General features: G+C 41.0%; 1 protein-coding gene across 5 annotated transcripts in view; it reads right to left on the bottom strand.

Moving 5' to 3' along the window:
- The window catches only part of LOC137314024 (NACHT, LRR and PYD domains-containing protein 3-like), a 54,299-nt gene that overhangs the window by 2,665 nt on the left and 32,459 nt on the right, over positions 1-19,175 (bottom strand). For all 5 annotated transcript variants that reach the window (XM_067979718.1, XM_067979719.1, XM_067979721.1 and 2 more), the window contains 7 exons: positions 16,895-17,063; positions 16,724-16,789; positions 11,224-12,979; positions 8,889-8,975; positions 7,617-7,787; positions 6,282-6,452; positions 4,332-4,502 (listed from right to left, as the gene is read on the bottom strand). In XM_067979718.1, coding sequence (XP_067835819.1) covers positions 4,332-4,502; positions 6,282-6,452; positions 7,617-7,787; positions 8,889-8,975; positions 11,224-12,979; positions 16,724-16,789; positions 16,895-17,063 — 2,591 coding nt within the window. The remainder of the gene's footprint in view (positions 1-4,331; positions 4,503-6,281; positions 6,453-7,616; positions 7,788-8,888; positions 8,976-11,223; positions 12,980-16,723; positions 16,790-16,894; positions 17,064-19,175) is intronic.

Below are 19,175 nucleotides of genomic sequence, written 5' to 3'. Positions count from 1 at the left end.
AATATTTCACATCGGTATTTACGGTTGAGAAAGGCATGGATGTTAGGGAACTTGGGGAAATAAATAGTGATGTCTTGAGGAGTGTACATATTACAGAGAGGGAGGTGCTGGAAGTCTTAACGCGCATCAAGGTAGATAAATCTCCGGGACCTGATGAAATGTATCCCAGGACGTTATGGGAGGTTAGGGAGGAAATTGCGGGTCCCCTAGCAGAGATATTTGAATCATCCACCGCTACAGGTGAGGTGCCTGAAGATTGGAGGGTAGCAAATGTTGTGCCTTTGTTTAAGAAGGGCGACAAGGAAAAGCCTGGGAATTACAGACCAGTGAGCCTGACATCTGTAGTGGGTAAGTTGTTAGACGGTATTCTGAGAGACAGGATCTACAGACATTTGGAGAGGCAGGGACTAATTAGGAACAGTCAGCATGGTTTTGTGAGAGGAAAATCATGTCTCACGAATTTGATTGAGTTTTTTGAAGGGGTAACCAAGAAGATAGATGAGGGCTGTGCAGTAGACGTGGTCTACATGGACTTCAGCAAAGCATTTGACAAGGTACCGCATGGTAGGTTGTTACATAAGGTTAAATCTCATGGGATCCAAGGTGAGGTAGCCAATTGGATACAAAATTGGCTTGACGACAGAAGACAGAGGGTGGTTGTCGAGGGTTGTTTTTCAAACTGGATGCCTGTGTCCAGCGGTGTGCCTCAGGGATCGGTGCTGGGTCCGCTGTTATTTGTTATTTATATTAATGATTTGGATGAGAATTTAGGAGGCATGGTTAGTAAGTTTGCAGATGACACCAAGATTGGTGGCATTGTGGACAGTGAAGAAGGTTATCTAGGATTGCAACGGGATCTTGATAAATTGGGCCAGTGGGCCGATGAATGGCAGATGGAGTTTAATTTAGATAAATGTGAGGTGATGCATTTTGGTAGATCGAATCGGGCCAGGACCTACTCCGTTAATGGTAGGGCGTTGGGGAGAGTTATATAACAAAGAGATCTGGGAGTACAGATTCATAGCTCCTTGAAAGTGGAGTCACAGGTGGATAGGGTAGTGAAGAAGGCATTCAGCATGCTTGGTTTCATTGGTCAGAACATTGAATGCAGGAGTTGGGATGTCTTGTTGAAGTTGTACAGGGCATTGGTGAGGCCACACTTGGAGTACTGTGTACAGTTCTGGTCACCCTATTATAGAAAGGATATTATTAAACTAGAAAGAGTGCAGAAAAGATTTACTAGGATGCTACCGGGACTTGATGGTTTGACTTACAGGGAGAGGTTAGACAGACTGGGACTTTTTTCCCTGGAGAGCAGGAGGTTAAGGGGTGATCTTATCGAAGTCTATAAAATAATGAGGGGCATAGATAAGGTCGATAGTCAAAATCTTTTCCCAAAGGTAGGGGAGTCTATAACGAGGGGGCATAGATTTAAGGTGAGAGGGGAGAGATACAAAAGGGTCCAGAGGGGCAATTTTTTCACTCAAAGGGCCGTGAGTGTCTGGAACGAGCTGCCAGAGGCAGTAGTAGAGGCGGGTACAATTTTGTCTTTTAAAAAGCATTTGGACAGTTACATGGGTAAGATGGGTATGGAGGGATATGGGCCAAGTGCAGGCAATTGGGACTAGCTTAGTGGTATGAACTGGGCGACATGGACTTGTTGGGCCGAAGGGCCTGTTTCCATGTTGTAACTTCTATGATTCTATGATTCTATAAGAGATTTATTCGAATGATTCCAGGGATGAGGGACTTTAGTTACGTGGATAGACTGGAGGAGCTGTGGTTGTTCTCCTTGGTACTGGTCAAGGTTGCGAGGCGATTTGATAGGGGTATTAAAAATCATGAAGGGTCTGCACAGGGTAGATAGAGAGAAAATGTTCCCATTGGCGGAAAGGTCAAGAACCAGAGGGCATAGATTTAAGGTGATTGGCAAAAGAACCAAAGGTGATATGAGAAAAATCTCTTTTACACAGCGAGCGGTTAGGATCTTGCAAAGATCCGGCATGGACTCGATGGGCTGAATGGCTTCCTTCCATGCTGTACCTTTCTTTGATTCTCTGATTCTAATGGTAATCTACAATGTTTATTAATAATACTGTTATCGACATTAACAATAATTTACACTGCTCATTAATAACACTATTACTGATACTAATAATAATGTAGAGTGTTTATTAATAACACTATTACTGTTACTAATAATAATGTACAGTGTTTATTAATATCACTTCTACTGACACTAATAATAAGTGTGTATCAATAACACTATTACTGTTACTAATAATAATGTACAGTGTTTATTAATAACACTATTACTGTTACTAATAATAATGTACAGTGTTTATTAATAACACCATTACTGACGCTAATAATAATGTACAGTGTTTATTAATAACACTATTACTGATACTTATAATAATGTACAGTGTTTATTAATAACACTATTATTGACAGTAATAATAATGTACAGTGTTTATTAATAACACTATTACTGACACTAATAATAATGTACAGTATTTATTAATAACACTATTACTGATATTAATAATCCACAGTGTTTATTAATAATACTATTTCTGTTACTAATAACAATGTACAGTGTTTATTAATAACACTATTACTAATACTAATAATAATGTACAGTGTTTATTAATAACACTATTACTGTTACTAATAATAATGTACAGTGTTTATTAATAACACCATTACTGACGCTAATAATAATGTACAGTGTTTATTAATAACACTATTACTGATACTTATAATAATGTACAGTGTTTATTAATAACACTATTATTGACAGTAATAATAATGTACAGTGTTTATTAATAACACTATTACTGACACTAATAATAATGTAGTGTTTATTAATAACACTATTACTGATACTAATAATAATGTACAGTGTTTATTAATAACACTATTACTGATATTAATAATTCAGTATTTATTAATAACACTATTACTGATACTTATAATAATGCACAGTGTATATTAATAACACTATTATTGACAGTAATATAATGTACACTGTTTATTAATAACACTATTACTGACACTAATAATAATGTAGTGTTTATTAATAACACTATTACTGATACTAATAATAGTGGGCAGTGTTTATTAATAACACTACTACTGACACTACGAAGACGATACAGTGTGAAACATTCAGGAACGACAACAGCTTGTAATTATACAACGTGTTTAAAGCTGTCAAACATCCCCAGGTACGTAACAGGAGAGTTATCAGGCAAAATTTGTCACCGAGCCACAGAAGCAGATTTTAGGACAAGTGGTGGGTTTAAAGTAGCGTCTTAAAGAAGGAGAGAGAGGTAGAGAGGTTTAGGGAGAGAATTCCAGAGTTTATGGTCGGGACTGCTGAAGGCACGGCCTCCAATGGTGGAGGTGAGGTAATTAGGGATGCATAAGTGGCAAGAACTGGAGGAACGCAGAGATCTCGGAGGATTCTACAATACAGAGATAGGGAGGGGCGAGATCATGCAATGGTGGACGCAGCAGGAAGTGTGGTTTGGGAGAGGGGAGGGGATGTGAGTGATGAGGCAAACAAGGAGGTGATCAGAGATGGCTAAATCTTTATAAAACACTGGTAGGCCTCAGCTGGAGTATTGTGTTCAATTCTGGGCACCACACATTAGGAAGGATGTGAAAGCCTTAGCGATGGTGCAGAAGAGTGACACTAGAATGGTACCAGGTGTGAGGAACTTCAGCTATGTGGAGATATTGGAGAAGCTGGGGTTGTTCTTCTTAGAACAGAAAAGGTTAAGGGGAGATCATGAACGGGTTTGACAGAGTGAATAAGGAGAAACTTTATCCAGTGGTCGAAGGGTCGGTAAGCAGAGGACACAGATTTAATGGGATCGGCAAAAGAGCCAAAAGCGACATGAGGAAAGATATTTTATGTAGCGAGTTGTAATAATATGCAATGCACTGTCTGAAAGAGAGGTGGAAGCAGATTGAATATTAAATTTAAAAGGGAATTGGGCAAATACTTGAAGGGAAACAATTACAGGGCTAGGGGGAAAGAGCGAGAGAATGGGTCGAATTGCATAGCTCTTTCAAAGAGCTGGCACAGGCATGATGGGCCGAATGGACTCCTCCCGTGCTGTCCCTACTATGACACTATAGCCTTCTCTGTGATTGAGGCGATGGGAATAGAGAGGCCACGTGAGATGGGAAGGTCAAGGGGGTGGCTATGAATAGGGGTATAAAACTTTATATGAAGGGAGAGGTTACATCAGACAGGAAGGCAGAGAACTCAGATGAGATCCATTTATTATAAAGAGAATCTGATATAGTCTGGCACTTACCGCAGTTTCTGTATTTTACAGTCCGGGTTCCTCAGAGCCGCAGACAGTAGTTTCACTCCTGAATCTCCCAGTTTATTATTACCCAGATTCAAACCCGTCAGTGACCGGTTTGTACTGAGAGTCGAAACGAGATCCTCGGTACAAGAATCTGTGAGATCGGCACGATCCAGACTGGGGATCAGAGAGAAAGAAGTAGCAGGAATCAGTCTATTAATAACATTATTACCGACACTAATAATATACAATGTTTATTAAAAACTCTGTTGCTGATACTGATAATCTACAGTGTTAATTAATAGCACTATTACTGATACTAATAATAATCTACAGTGTTTATTAATAACATTACTGATAATGTAGTGTTTATTAATAACACTATTACTGATACTAATAATAATGTACAGTGTTTATTAATAACATTACTAATACTGATAATGTCTTGTTTATTAATAACACTACTACTGACACTAAATATTATGTACAGAGTTTATAATAACACTATTAATGACACAAATAATGTATAGTGATAATTAATAACATTGTTACTGACACTAATAATATACCGTGTTTATTCATAACACTATTACCGATGCTATTAATGAACAGTGTTTATTAATAACACGACTACTGTTACTAACAATAATTTACAGTGTTTATTAATAACACTCTTACTAATACTGATAATCATGTAGTGTTGATTAATAACACTAATAATAATGCGCAGTGTTTATCAATAACACTACTACTGACAATACTAATAATGCACAGGGTGAAACATTCAGGAACGACGCAGCTTGTAATTATGCAACGCGTTTAAAGTAGTGAAACATCCCCAGGTGCGTCACAGGAGAGTTATCAGGCAAAAGTTGTCACAGAGCCACTTAAGACGATATTATGAGAAGCGGTAAGTTTTAAGAAGCATCTTTAAGGAGGAGAGAGAGGTAGCGAGGGTTCGGCAGGGAATCCAGAGCTTAGGACCTGGACTACTGAACGCACGGCCGCTGATGGTGTAGGTGAGGTAATTGGGGATGCACAAGAGGCAAGAATTGGAGGAATGCAGAGATCTCTGAGAATTCTACACTTGGAGGAGGTTACAGAGATAGGGAGGGACGAGATCATGCAATGGTGGACGCAGCAGGAAGTGTGGTTTGGGAGAGGGGAGGGGATGTGAGTGATGAGGCAAACAACGAGGTGATCAAAGATGGCTAAACCTTTATAAAATACTGGTAGGCCTCAGCTGGAGTATTTTGTTCAATTCTTGGCACCACACTTCAGGAAGGATTTGAAGGCCTTAGATAGGGTGCAGAAGAGATTTAATAGGGTGGTACCAGAGATGAGGGACTTCAGTCATGTGGAGAGATTGGAGAAGCTGGGGTTGTTTTCCTTAGAACAGAGAAGGTTAAGGGGAGATTTGCTACAGGTGTTCAAAATCATGAACGGGTGTGACACAGAAAATAGGGATAAACCCTTTCCAGTGGGAGAAGGATCGTTAACCAAACGTCACAGGTTTAGAGTGATCAGCAAAAGAACCAGAGGGTACATGAGGAACCTTTTTTTTAAGCAGCGAGTAGTGATGATCTGGAATGCACTGTCTGAAAGGGTGGTGGAAGTAGATTCAATAGTGACTTTCAAAAGGGAATTGGACAAATACTTGAATGGAAACAATCACAGGGCTATGGGAAAGAGCAGTGGAATGGGTCTAATTGGAGAGCGCTTTCAAAGAGGCACGGGCACAGGCACGATGCGGCGAATGCTCCTCCTGTACCTCCTATGATACAATGACCTTAATTGCGATTGAGGCGATGGGAATAGAGAAGCCACGCATAATGGGAAGGTAGAGGGGTTGGCCGTGAATTGGGGTAGGAGGGTTTATATGGAGTCAGACAGGAGGGCAGAGAACTCAGATGATATCCAGTTATTATAAACACAATCTCACAGTCTGGTACTTACCGCAGTTCCTGTATTTTACAGTCCGGGTTCCTCAGAGCCGCAAACAGTAGTTTCACTCCTGAATCTCCCAGTTTATTATTACCCAGGTTCAGATCCGTCAATGACCGGTTTGTACTGAGAGCGGAGACGAGATCATCGATGCAAGAAGCTGTGAGATCGTTAAAATCCAGCCTCGGGATTCGAGAGAGAGAAATAACAGGAATATGGGTAAATCCCAAATGTTTACTAATAACACTATTACTGATACTAATAATAAAGTAGTGTTTATTTATAACACTATTACTGATATTAATACACATTGTACATTATTAATAACACTGTTACTGATACTAATAATGTACAGTGTATATTAATAACATTATTAATGATACTAATAATAATGATACTGATAATATTCTGCAGTGTTTAATAATATCAGTATTACTGATAATAACGTAGATTTTTTAAAATCACACTATTGCTGATATTGATAATCATGTACAGCGTTTATTAAGAACACTATTACTGACACTAATAATTTTGTGCAATGTTCATTAATAACACTATTACTGACACTAATAATTGTGTACAATATTTATTAATAACACTGTTACTGACACTGGTACTGTACAGTGTTTATTAATAAAATTATAACAGATACTGATAATAATGTACAGTGTTTATTCATAACAATATTACTGATTCTAATAATATACAGATTTGATTAATAACACTATTACTGAAGCTGATAATAATGTACAATGTTTTAATAACTGTTACTGACACTAATAATTATGTACAGTATATATTAGTAACACTATTAATGACACTGGTAGTAATGTACAGTGTTCATTAATAACACTATTTGTGATACTAATAATGTACAGTGTTTATTAGTAACACGATCACTGATACTGATAATGTACAGTGTTTATCAATAACACTATTACTGATGCCGATAATACAGTGTTTATTAATAACACTTACTGACACTAATAATGATGTACAGTGTTTAATAATAACACTATTGCTGATAATATTCTGCAGTGTTTAATAATATCAGTGTTACTGATAATAATATAGAATTTTTTTTAATAACACTATTGCTGATATTGATAATAATGTGAAGTGTTTATAAATAACACTATTACTGATACTGGTAGTAATGTACAGTGTTTATTAATAACACTATTACTGACACTGGTAATAATGTACAGTGTTTATTAATAAAACTAGAACAGATACTGATAATAATGTACAGTGCTTATTAATAACACTATTACTGACACTAATAATAAAGAGAAGTGTTACATATCCGGTTATTATAAACCCAATCTCACAGAGTCTGATACTTACCACAGTTCCTGTATTTTACAGTTTGGGTTCCTCAGAGCCGCAGACAGTCGTTTCACTCCGGAATCTCGCAATTTATTATTACTCAGGTTCAGAACCGTCAGTGACCGATTTGTACTGAGAGCGGAGACGAGATCCTCGGTACAAGAATCTGTGAGACCGACATTATTCAGCCTGAGGATCAGAGAGAGAGAAATAACAGGAATCAGGCAAATCCCCAGTGATTATTGATAACTTTATTACTGAAACTAACAAGAGTGTACATTGTTTTTAATAACACTATTACTAATACTAATCATGTACAGTGTTTATTAATAACACTATTACTGAAAGTGATAATGATGTACAGTGTTTATTAATAGCACTATTACTGATACTAATAATAATGTACATTGTTTACTAATTACTCTATTACTGCTACTGATAATGTACAGTATGTATTAATAATACTATTACGGACAGTAATAATAATGTACAATATTCATTGACAACAATATTACTGATGATAATATGCAGTGTTTATTAATAACTCTATTATTGATTCTAATAATAATGTACAGATTATTTGATAACACTATTAGTGATAATAATATACTCTGTTTATTAATAACACCGTTACTGACACTAATGATGATGTGCACTGTTTAATAATAACACTATTACTGAAGCTGATAATAATGCAGTGTTTTTAATATCTATTACTGACACTAATAATTATGTACAGTGTTTATTAGTAACACTATTAATGACAGTGATAGTAATGTACAGTGTTCATTAATAACATCATTACTGATACTAATAAGGTACAGTGTTTATCAATAACACGATTACTGATGCCAATAATGCAGTGTTTATTAATAACACTTATTGACACTAAAAATGATGTTCAGTGTTTAATAATAACACCATTACTGATAATATTCTGCAATGTTTAATAATATCAGTATTACTGATAATAATGTAGAATTTGTTAAATAACACTACTGCTGATATTGATAATGTACAGCGTTTATTAATAACACTATTACTGACACTAAGAATTGTGTGCAGTGTTTATTAATAACACTATTTCTGATAGCTGATAGTGGTAGCAATGTACAGTGTTTATTAGTAACACTATTACCAATACTGATAATGTACAGTGATTATTAATATGACTCTTGCTGATACTGATGTACAGTGTTTATTGGTAACACTATTACTGGCACTAGTAATAATATACAGTGTTAGACATCCCATTATTCTAAAGACAATCTCACACAGTCTGATACTTACCGCATTTTCTGTATTTTACAGTATGGGTTCCTCAGAGCCGCAGACAGTGGTTTCATTCCTGAGTCTCCCAGGTTATTGTACCCCAGTCTAAACACAAAGAAATAAAGTGAGAAACAAATTGGGGTAAATTTTAATTAGGAGCCGTGGAAGGAGGTGCGTAGGCGGGGGGGGGGGGGGGGGGGCGTGGGGGATGGTGGCGCGGAGGAGAATTCCTGATGGGGAACCCGGAATTACGGTTTCCCCAGATGCCCGTACGATTTTGACGTCAGGACATCTTTCATTTTTGGCAGCAACATCCTTGAACTGCGAGATCAAATAACATCAGTGTTCTTTTCCGGGCTGTGTGAGCGGGTAAAAGATCTCTACGGCCCATCAACCAATCAGTTTGAAGCAAGCCAGGCTGTGAGATCCCTGAAGTGCAGTTCATTCCCAAACAGCGCAAACTAAAAACCAGGAAGTCCCCGATAAGGTTTTATAAAATGAAGGAGAGAGCGAAATAAAGAGAGGATAAGATTAAAAGACTGAGAGAAAGGAGACAGAAGGAAAAAGTAACAACAAAAATTCATTACATTTTTTTAAATGTCCAAAACTAGTAAATTCAGGAGTAACGGGATTCCACGTTTTGAAAAGTTAATATTGAGTGCCAGAGATATTATTTGGCAGTCATTAAGACTTACCACGCTGTTAAAAATGATTTTGTCCTTTAAAAACCGAGCGTATCTGTTGTATGGCGATATTTGTTAGTTTCCTGCTGGGCAGAAGAGCAATTTGCCGCTGATCTATTGATTACAGCCGGCAATATCCCTTTAATGTGAAGGTCACATTCCCGGCGAACCAGGAAGAGTAAATTCTGGATATCCGCCTTTAACTGCGCATGAGCGGTCGCTGCAACTTGCTCTTCGATTTCACCACTAATAACGGTGAGCGCTGTTAGGATCACGGTGACTTTAAAACGAATTTCCAGACCAATGGCGAAATACATCAGGCGAAATACATTAGGCTAAGAGTTGGCTAACATTACCTATTGTTCCAGCTCCTACAATTTGCAGTCCAGCACAAAATTAACCATAGTCTCCGAACGAGGATGCAAGATAACAGATGTTACCAGAACAGAGAACTCTGCAAGGACGACTCATAACCTGGTTAACCTTCATACCTCGCAAAAAGGGCCCTCGTGATACCCTCGGCAACTAAGATATATAAGGGTCAGTAGAGCTATGGGTAGAAGGACAGCTTGGAGCTACCAGACCACTCACCAGGAACACCCAGGGACCCTGGATCTGATCAACACATGACCTATGATAGAAGCGCATTAATCATCTGTCCCATTCTGTAACGTACAATTAGCTACTGATTTGTGCCATGTTGGAGTATCAATAAACTCTCATACCTCAAAAGGAAGCTCGTTGTCCGAATCAGTAAATCTGCTGCAGATGTAAACTGGCTGGGAGTGAAATTGGACATTGACGATGACGCAAAATAAGCGGAATCGCATTGATGGCCTATTAAAGCACACGTCTGGTAATCGGTTCTATTGGAGTGAACGAGACTGAATATTGAACAGAGTGTATCACAAGTGACTAAAGGGATATCGTCTGTTCTGCTCCACGTTCCACCCATTTACAATGTTATCCCCGCAAACAATTCACTATCACTGGTGCCACGCCTGGAGTGAAGACCAATCTCACCCCTCTCGCTATTTATTAAATAAAGTGCTTTCTGTGTGAAACCTTTAAATGTCCCTCAGTTCGGTCTCATTCCCTAATGATCAGAATTACCCTCCTGCAGATCAGTGACCAGTCCCATGATATTTGGTCCTCGCACACGGATTACCGGGAAATCCCTTGTCCATTACCGGCGGTTTTACCGGAACCCGTCTACTGTATGCGAAATCCAACTGGTGATGCAGATTGTAAGAAAAAGTCCGCTGTGAGTCTGTGTCCTGTGATACAATTGGGCAACGGGGGAGTTTTGGAGCCTTTAAAACAGCAGGTTTCGTTATTTAAAGAACAGAATTGGGAAAAATTTTAAACAATTATCAGCCGAAAACGTCCATTTACCTCATTTTCTCAATCTAACACATTTTTGGCCCCTCTGCAGAAGCCATTTTATTATATATCATGATATGGGAAATTATTGGTACATTTTAAATTATTTTGATTTGCATTGGTGTTAGGGAATTACTAACCAATCCTCTTATCATTTGTCATATTTGTGTTGAATCTGCTTCTCTCTGGTTTAATTGAACTGTTTACTTCCCTTCATTACGGAGCAACAACACAATCCGTGACTGTTCTATAATTGACCTAACAGTTAGAGACAAATAAACAGTTACCTCAACACCTGACATTTGTGTAGTGCGGGTCCCAGCCGCTGGAGTCCTTCACACTGAATGGAGCAGTTCCACAGATCGAGGTGTTTTATTGTATCACAGAGTCCAATGACATGAGACAGAACTGCACAGTCTATGGGGGTCAGTCGCAATGCTTCCCCTGAGTTCAAGTGTCCAAATGCAAGTGTTTCCAGAGATCCCAATGTGGTCCGAGCTAGTGTTTTATTCTGAGACTCAAACAGGTAGTGAAATGTATTCAGGAGGTCCCTTTTACCAGTTTGACTCTCTGTTTTTCCAATCTGTCCTTCAACCTTCTCCTTCACCCAGTCAAGCACTCCGCAGATTGTGCGATGAAGAAATGGACCCAGAAACTCCTCCAGGGGTCTAGCTGACTGTGAGGAGGAGAGACCAACAACAAAACGGAGAAATATCTCAAATCGCCCATCTTCCTTGCTGTGGGCTTCACTGAGGAGTTTCCTGATGTCCCCTGGATCTGGAGTCAGGAATTGTGCGAGTGCGGCTACAAACTCTTGGATGGTGAGGTGCGGGAATGTGTAAACCACACTCTGGGCAGAATCATCTCTCTCCAAAAGTTCCATCATGAACCCAGACAGGAACTGGGAAGGTTGCAGATTGTACTTGATCAAATCTCCATTTCTAAACACAATCTTCTTCTCGGAGACTCCTGTGAAGGCCATCTCACCGATCTTCAGTAACACATCACGGGGGGATTCAATCTCTCGGCCATGGTTTTTCAGAATGTTGTAAATATAGTAGGAATATAGTTGGGTGATGGTCTTGGGAACTCGCTTTTGTTTCCTGTCTCTTTGTGTGAAGAAGGGACCCAGTGACAGACCGAGGATCCAGCAGTAGGAAGGGTTGTAACACATGGTGTACAGGAGCTCGTTCTCGTCCACATGTTTGAAAACAGCTGCTGCCACCACCTGATCTTCAAAAAACTTGTTGAAATATTCCTTCCGTTCTTCACCAACAAATCCCAGGATTTCAGCCCAGACACTGATCTCAGCCTTTTCCAATAAATGTAATGCAGTGGGTCGGCTGGTCACGAGCACTGAACATCCTGGGAGCAGCTTGTGCTGTATTAAACTGTACACAATGTCAGACAATTTACACCGCCATTCGGGATCTGTGCACATGTACTGAGGTTCTGTATTTCTCCGATTCTCAGTAAAATCGATACTGTCCTTGAATTCATCTAAACCATCGAATATAAACAGTAATCTCTCTGGGTTCTTCCAGAGCTCTCCCAGAATATTCCTCAAATAAGGATAGAAAATAAGTATCAGATTCCACAGGTTTATGCTGCAGTTAACAGCGTTTAACTCACGGAATTTAAAACTGAAAACAAATTGAAAGTGTGGGTATATTTTCCCAGTGGCCCAGTCAGAAACAATCTTTTGTACCATTGTTGTTTTTCCAATCCCCGCGACTCCACTCACTGCTGCTGAACTCCCAGATTTAGATTTTCTCTGGGAAAAACTGCTCTGGAACAATTGATCAGTTCGGATTTTTTCCAGTTCTCTCCGGAGATGTTTCTCTCTCCACTCCTCATGGTCTCGGCCTCTTGCCAGCAGTTCATGTTCTACAAGTGTCCGATCTCGAACAGTAGAAATGACCGTTAACTCAGTGTATAGAGTGACCAGCTGGAAAATCTTAACCTTCTCCCTTATTAGGATCGTGTTCACTCTCAGTGTTTCAGTTTGGACCCGGAGTGTTTCCTTGTGTTTCTGTTGAACATCTTCAATTAGAACAGACAAAATGTGGTTCTCAATGTTAGTTGTATTGATATAAAAACAAATTGTCAATCTCACTTTACTATTCAGTAAAATGTTCCGAGATTGAATTCACAGCTTCAATAGAGGTGCGAGCAGGAAATTAAACTCAGTTACTGAGAACATCTCTTGAAAGTGAATAATGGCGGAGAAAAGTTTCAAATCCTCACTTGATTCTTATACTTAATGAACATGGAGATTTCTATGAAGGTGATATTTTCCCTCTGATGTTTAATACTATCAGCCTTGCCCTGTACCATGGACATCTCATTTCAAATCCACACATGATCATGGTTATGCGACAGAAGTTCTCGTGGATCAGTCTATGAAATTGTCAGTGGTGCTGACCTTCAGCGGAAATGTGAAATCGGGTATTGGGTATCAGTGGAAGAGGGACAGACTGTGAATGGACAGAAATTCCACTCGGTGTCCTAATTGACCGTGATAAGATTCCGACCCCTTACCCTCTCCATCACATAGGCCACCTTCTTCCACCTCCGTGATATTACCCGTCTCCTCTACTCCCTCAGCTCATTTGCTGCTGAAACCCCCATCAATGCCTTTATTACATCCAGACTCGCCTATTCAAATGCTCCCCTGGCCAGCCTCCCACCTTCTGTAAACTTGAGCTCATCCGAAACTCTGCTGCCCGTGTCTGAACTCACGCCAAGTCCCGTTCACCCATCACCCCTGTGCTCACTGACTTACATTGACTCCCGGTGTGGAAAAGCCTCGATTTTTAAATTTTCATTCTTATTTCTACATCCCTCCGTGGTCCTCGCCCTTCCCTGTCTCTGTAACCTCCGCCAGCACTACGCTTCTCCAATTGTTGTGCATCACCCGAATTCCATCACTCGATTGGCGGCCTTGCCTTCAAATGCATAGGCACTAAATTCTGGAATTCCCTCCCTTAACCTCTCCACCTCTTAACAGAAGCCCCACTGTTATTGTATCAGACCTCGGGCAGGTTATCTGGGATATTGTGGGCACTGGGAGAGGGACAGACTGGGAATGAACAGAAGTTCCACTGTTATTGTATCAGACCTCGGGCAGGTTATCTGGGATATTGTGGGCACTCGGAGAGGGACAGACTGTGAATGGACAGAAGTTCCACTGTCATTGTATCAGACCTCGGGCAGGTTATCTGGGATATTGTGTGCACTGGGAGAGGGACAGACTGTGAATGGACAGAGGTTCCACTGTTATTGTATCAGACCTCGGGCAGGTTATCTGGGATATTGTGGGCACTGGGAGAGGGACAGACTGTGAATGGACAGAGGTTCCACTGTTATTGTATCAGACCTCGGGCAGGTTATCTAGGATATTGTGGGCACTGGGAGAGGGACAGACTGTGAATGGACAGAAGTCCCACTGATATTATATCAGGCCTCGGGCAGGTTATCTGGGATATTGTGGGCACTGGGAGAGGGACAGACTGTGAATGGACAGAAGTTCCACTGTTCAACCTCGGCGGTGAGGAAGCTTATAGAAACGGGACTCGGATATTTTATCTGGGGTATTACTTGTACTTTTATAGTCACCTGATCACAGGTAAAGATTATTGCCATTCTTAAGGTACAGAGAGGAATAAGAAAGATGATTTAAGGTATTGGAGTATTGGTCGAGGGAAGGGTTTGATGTATTTTGTTTGGGCAAGAGACTTCGGTATTGAAATGTTTTAATGGAATTCAGAACATTCGTGCAGGAAACAGGCTCACAATCATCAAAATAATTCATAACGGGGAAAATTGAAAGCCAGAAATACGAAGGGAAATCAGGGTAATTTTCTCACCCAAAGGATAAGAGAGCGTGGACCAGTTACCAGGGAAGGACACTAAAGGGGCAGAGTAAGTGGGGTGAAGAGACAATCGGACGTGTTTTTGTGGATACACTGACAGGAGGGGTAGTGGGGTCATTTCTCTAACAGGGACAGACTTATTTGGGCCAAATGGCCTTTTCCTGTCTCGAATCATTCTCCTGCTAGATTGTGTTTCAGAAATTGTGAACAATTTTTCAGCAGTTTTTCACTTACATTGAACGTGTTTTCCGAACAGTCCTGTCATATCACCGATTGGTATTAGAATTTGAACTACTGCCCACATCACTCGGTGTAATGTTAGAGCAGAAAACATTCACAGTTCATTTCAACTGTTCTCCCAATAATTATACTCCGTTTCATTTTGGTCTGAATTTCCTATAATGCAGGTTTGGGAATTTACAAATCTGCTTCCATCAGTCATTCCATTGGGTCTAAAAAGACCCTGAGTTAAAGGACTATTCTTTCAGTCGAATAAGTTCTCTCTTTCACTGCCATTAGGAAGCCAGCCCAAAACTTCCCAATAACCCTGAGCATTGTCTTTCCCTCACAATTCGCCATTGGACTGCTCTTTACTTGTGAGCGCAGAAAATCTGGGCAGCACGTAGGAGGTGTGTTTGAAGGCTCGAAGTGTCGGGATCCTGCCAGGTGTGTATGGGGACTCACAGTTTATCAGGATCCTGCCAGGTGTGTGTGGGGATTCACAGTGTATCAGGATCCTGGCAGGTGTGTGTGGGGATTTAGAGTGTATCAGGATCCTGCCAGGTGTGTATGGGGACTCACAGTGTATCAGGATCCTGCCAGGTGTGTGTGGGGATTTACAGTGTATCAGGATCCTGCCAGGTGTGTATGGGGACTCACAGTGTATCAGGATCCTGCCAGGTGTGTGTGGGGATTCACAGTGTATCAGGATCCTGCCAGGTGTGTGTGGGGATTCACAGTGTATCAGGATCCTGTCAGGTGTGTATGGGGATTCACAATGTATCAGGATCCTGCCAGGTGTGTATGGGGATTCGCAGTGTATCAGGATCCTGCCAGGTGTGTATGGGGACTCACAGTGTATCAGGATCCTGCCAGGTGTGTGTGGGGATTCACAGTGTATCAGGATCCTGCCAGGTGTGTGTGGGGATTCACAGTGTATCAGGATCCTGCCAGGTGTGTATGGGGATTCACAGTGTATCAGGATCCTGCCAGGTGTGTGTGGGGATTCACAGTGTATCAGGATCCTGCCAGGTGTGTGTGGGGATTCACAGTGTATCAGGATCCTGTCAGGTGTGTATGGGGATTCACAATGTATCAGGATCCTGCCAGGTGTGTATGGGGATTCGCAGTGTATCAGGATCCTGCCAGGTGTGTATGGGGACTCACAGTGTATCAGGATCCTGCCAGGTGTGTATGGGGACTCACAGTGTATCAGGATCCTGCCAGGTGTGTATGGGGACTCACAGTGTATCAGGATCCTGTCAGGTGTGTATGGGGATTCACAGTGTATCAGGATCCTGTCAGGTGTGTTTGGGGATTCACAGTGTATCAGGATCCTGCCAGGTCTGAATGGGATTCACAGTGTATCAGGATCCTGCCAGGTGAATATGGGGATTCACAGTGTATCAGGATCCTGCCAGGTATGAACGTTTTTTCACAACTTTTAGCGCCTGGATTAGCTGGAGCAATAAAACATCTGCAAATTTAGAAATAATTGAGAACCACGAATGGTAACGGATCGCGCAAACGATTTAAAGATTATTAACAAATTAAAATCTAAATTTATTCTGTTTCCTCCACCCTTTGAACTTGATTCCCAAATTGTGACAATCTCTAAATAAACGGCTACAGTAAAACATTCTGATTTTCAGAAGTGAAATAAACGGTTTGAAATCTCCAGGTCATCACTTACCTTTCAGGTGACTGGGTATTTCAGATAAACCTCGTCCGATGTTCATATAATCAAATGGATCAGGACCTGTTTAAATCAATGAGCTTTCATGAAATCTGATCTGTGTAATATTAAAGTAAATTCTGCAGTGTTTCAATCTGAAATTGAATTCAGTGTGAGATTTTACTGTACCAAGTTCCTGAATCTCTTTCAGTATTTTGACCAACTTTGGTATTCTGTGCATTTTCACAAAGGATTCCCACATCACCCTTCGGGCCCGAGAGCCTTTCTCCATCACCAGATTTAGGAGAAGTTTGGAACTGTCCGCCCGGTTTCCCTTCTCCGCGAGCTCAGTGACTATCTGTAAAGAATAATAATTAATATATTGAGGAGTGGAGTGAATGACAAAGATTGAGAATGAGAAGGAAAGGAGCTGCTCCGTGATGGGATCTCCCAGTTTATATTGAGGAGTGGAGTGAAAGACAAAGACTGAGAATGAGAAGGAAAGGAGCTGCTCCGTGATGGGATCTCCCAGTTTATATTGAGGAGCGGAGTGAAATACAAAGACTGAGAATGAGAAGGAAAGGAGCTGCTCCGTGATGGGATCTCCCAGTTTATATTGAGTGGAGTGAAAGACAAAGACTGAGAATGAGAAGGAAAGGAGCTGCTCCGTGATGTGATCTCCCAGTTTATATTGAGGAGTGGAGTGAAAGACAAAGACTGAGAATGAGAAGGAAAGGAGCTGCTCCGTGATGTGATCTCCCAGTTTATTTTGAGTGGAGTGGAGTGAAAGACAAAGACTGAGAATGAGAAGGAAAGGAGCTGCTCCGTGATGGTATCTCCCAGTTTATATTGAGGAGTGGAGTGAAAGACAAAGACTGAGAATGAGAAGGAAAGGAGCTGCTCCGCGATGGGATCTCCCAGTTTATATTGAGGAGTGGAGTGAAAGACAAAGACTGAGAATGAGAAGGAAAGGAGCTGCTCCGTGATGTGATCTCCCAGTTTATATTGAGGAGTGGAGTGAAAGACAAAGACTGAGAATGAGAAGGAAAGGAGCTGCTCCGTGATGGGATCTCCCAGTTTATATTGAGGAGTGGAGTGAAAGACAAAGACTGAGAATGAGAAGGAAAGAAGCTGCTCCGTGATGGGATCTCCCAATTTGTATTGAGGAGTGGAGTGAAAGACAGACTGAGAATGAGAAGGAAAGGAGCTGCTCCGTGATGGGATCGCCCAGTTTATATTGAACACAGAAAGTAATCACTGGGCTGGGTATTGATCCATTCTGAACATGGGCAGAATATTCTGTTAATACTTTGATTCAGTCATTAACGGGAATGAAATGTGATGAAACTATAATGGAAACGAGAAATATCGTTCCAGGAGAGTGAGGGATCACTGAGAATCTGCAGTAATTTTAATGGGACTAGTTTTCTCCCTCCTTCAGTGTCCAACATGACATCAGATTACTGATTGACAATATGATACTTTTGTTTCTCACACTTACTTCCTGCTCTCACAATTTGTTGATTTGTCTAAAAATTAAACAGTAGCGAATCAGAACTGAAGTTAAAGGGAAGGGACGATTCTCAAGTTAGGGAATCAGCTGGGAAACTGGCTGAGGAATTACCACTCCTGCTTCATCACTGAGGAGAGCCGACCAATAATAATAACCGTGCTAAATATCCATCACTTTTCAGTTCGTAATTAAATGTCTGACATCCAGGTTTCTGCACATCTGCTATTGGTATGAAACCTCGGGAACCGGGAGCACTTATCCAGCAATGGGGCTCATGTAGTCAGGACTGTCATCAGCAACAACGTACATTTATATAATGCCTTTAATGCAGAAAAACGTCCCAACACTGGACCACTACTGCTAGGGTGATGATGAGATGTACAAGATGCTAGAGCCAGAGCAATAGAGAACTCTTGGGACGCAGGAAGGTCGTATGACTGGAGGAGGTTACAGAGATAGGGAGGGGCGAGGCCATGGTGTGGCTTAAACAGGAGGATGGGAATTGAAAAGTGAAGGCATTCGAAAACTGTGAGGCAATAGGTGAGTGAGCACTGGAGTGAGAGGTGAGTGGGACCTTGAGAGGGGTAGGGTACAGACAGCAACGTTTTGGATGAGCTGAAGTTTACCGAAGGCAGAGGATGGGAAGCCGGCCAGGAGAGCATTGGAATAGTTGAGTCCAGAGTAAATTTCCTCCAATGAATTATTGGAAAGACCAAACCCATCCCTTTGTCACCTACAGACTCCACTGTTCCAATGCTTCCCTGGCCGGCATCCCATCTTTCACCCTCCATAAACTTGAGCTCACCCAAAACTCTGTTGCCTGTATCCTAACTCGCACCAAGCCCCATCACCCATCACCCTCTGTGCTTGCTGACCTGCATTGGCTCCCGGTCCGACAAAGCCTCGATTTTAAAATGCTCACCGTTGTTTTCAAATCCCTCCTTGGCCCTCGCTGCT

Source organism: Heptranchias perlo, unplaced genomic scaffold (assembly GCF_035084215.1).
Source record: "Heptranchias perlo isolate sHepPer1 unplaced genomic scaffold, sHepPer1.hap1 HAP1_SCAFFOLD_50, whole genome shotgun sequence".
In the NCBI taxonomy this organism is placed as follows: domain Eukaryota; kingdom Metazoa; phylum Chordata; class Chondrichthyes; order Hexanchiformes; family Hexanchidae; genus Heptranchias; species Heptranchias perlo.
This window is presented reverse-complemented; position numbering and strand designations above follow the sequence as displayed.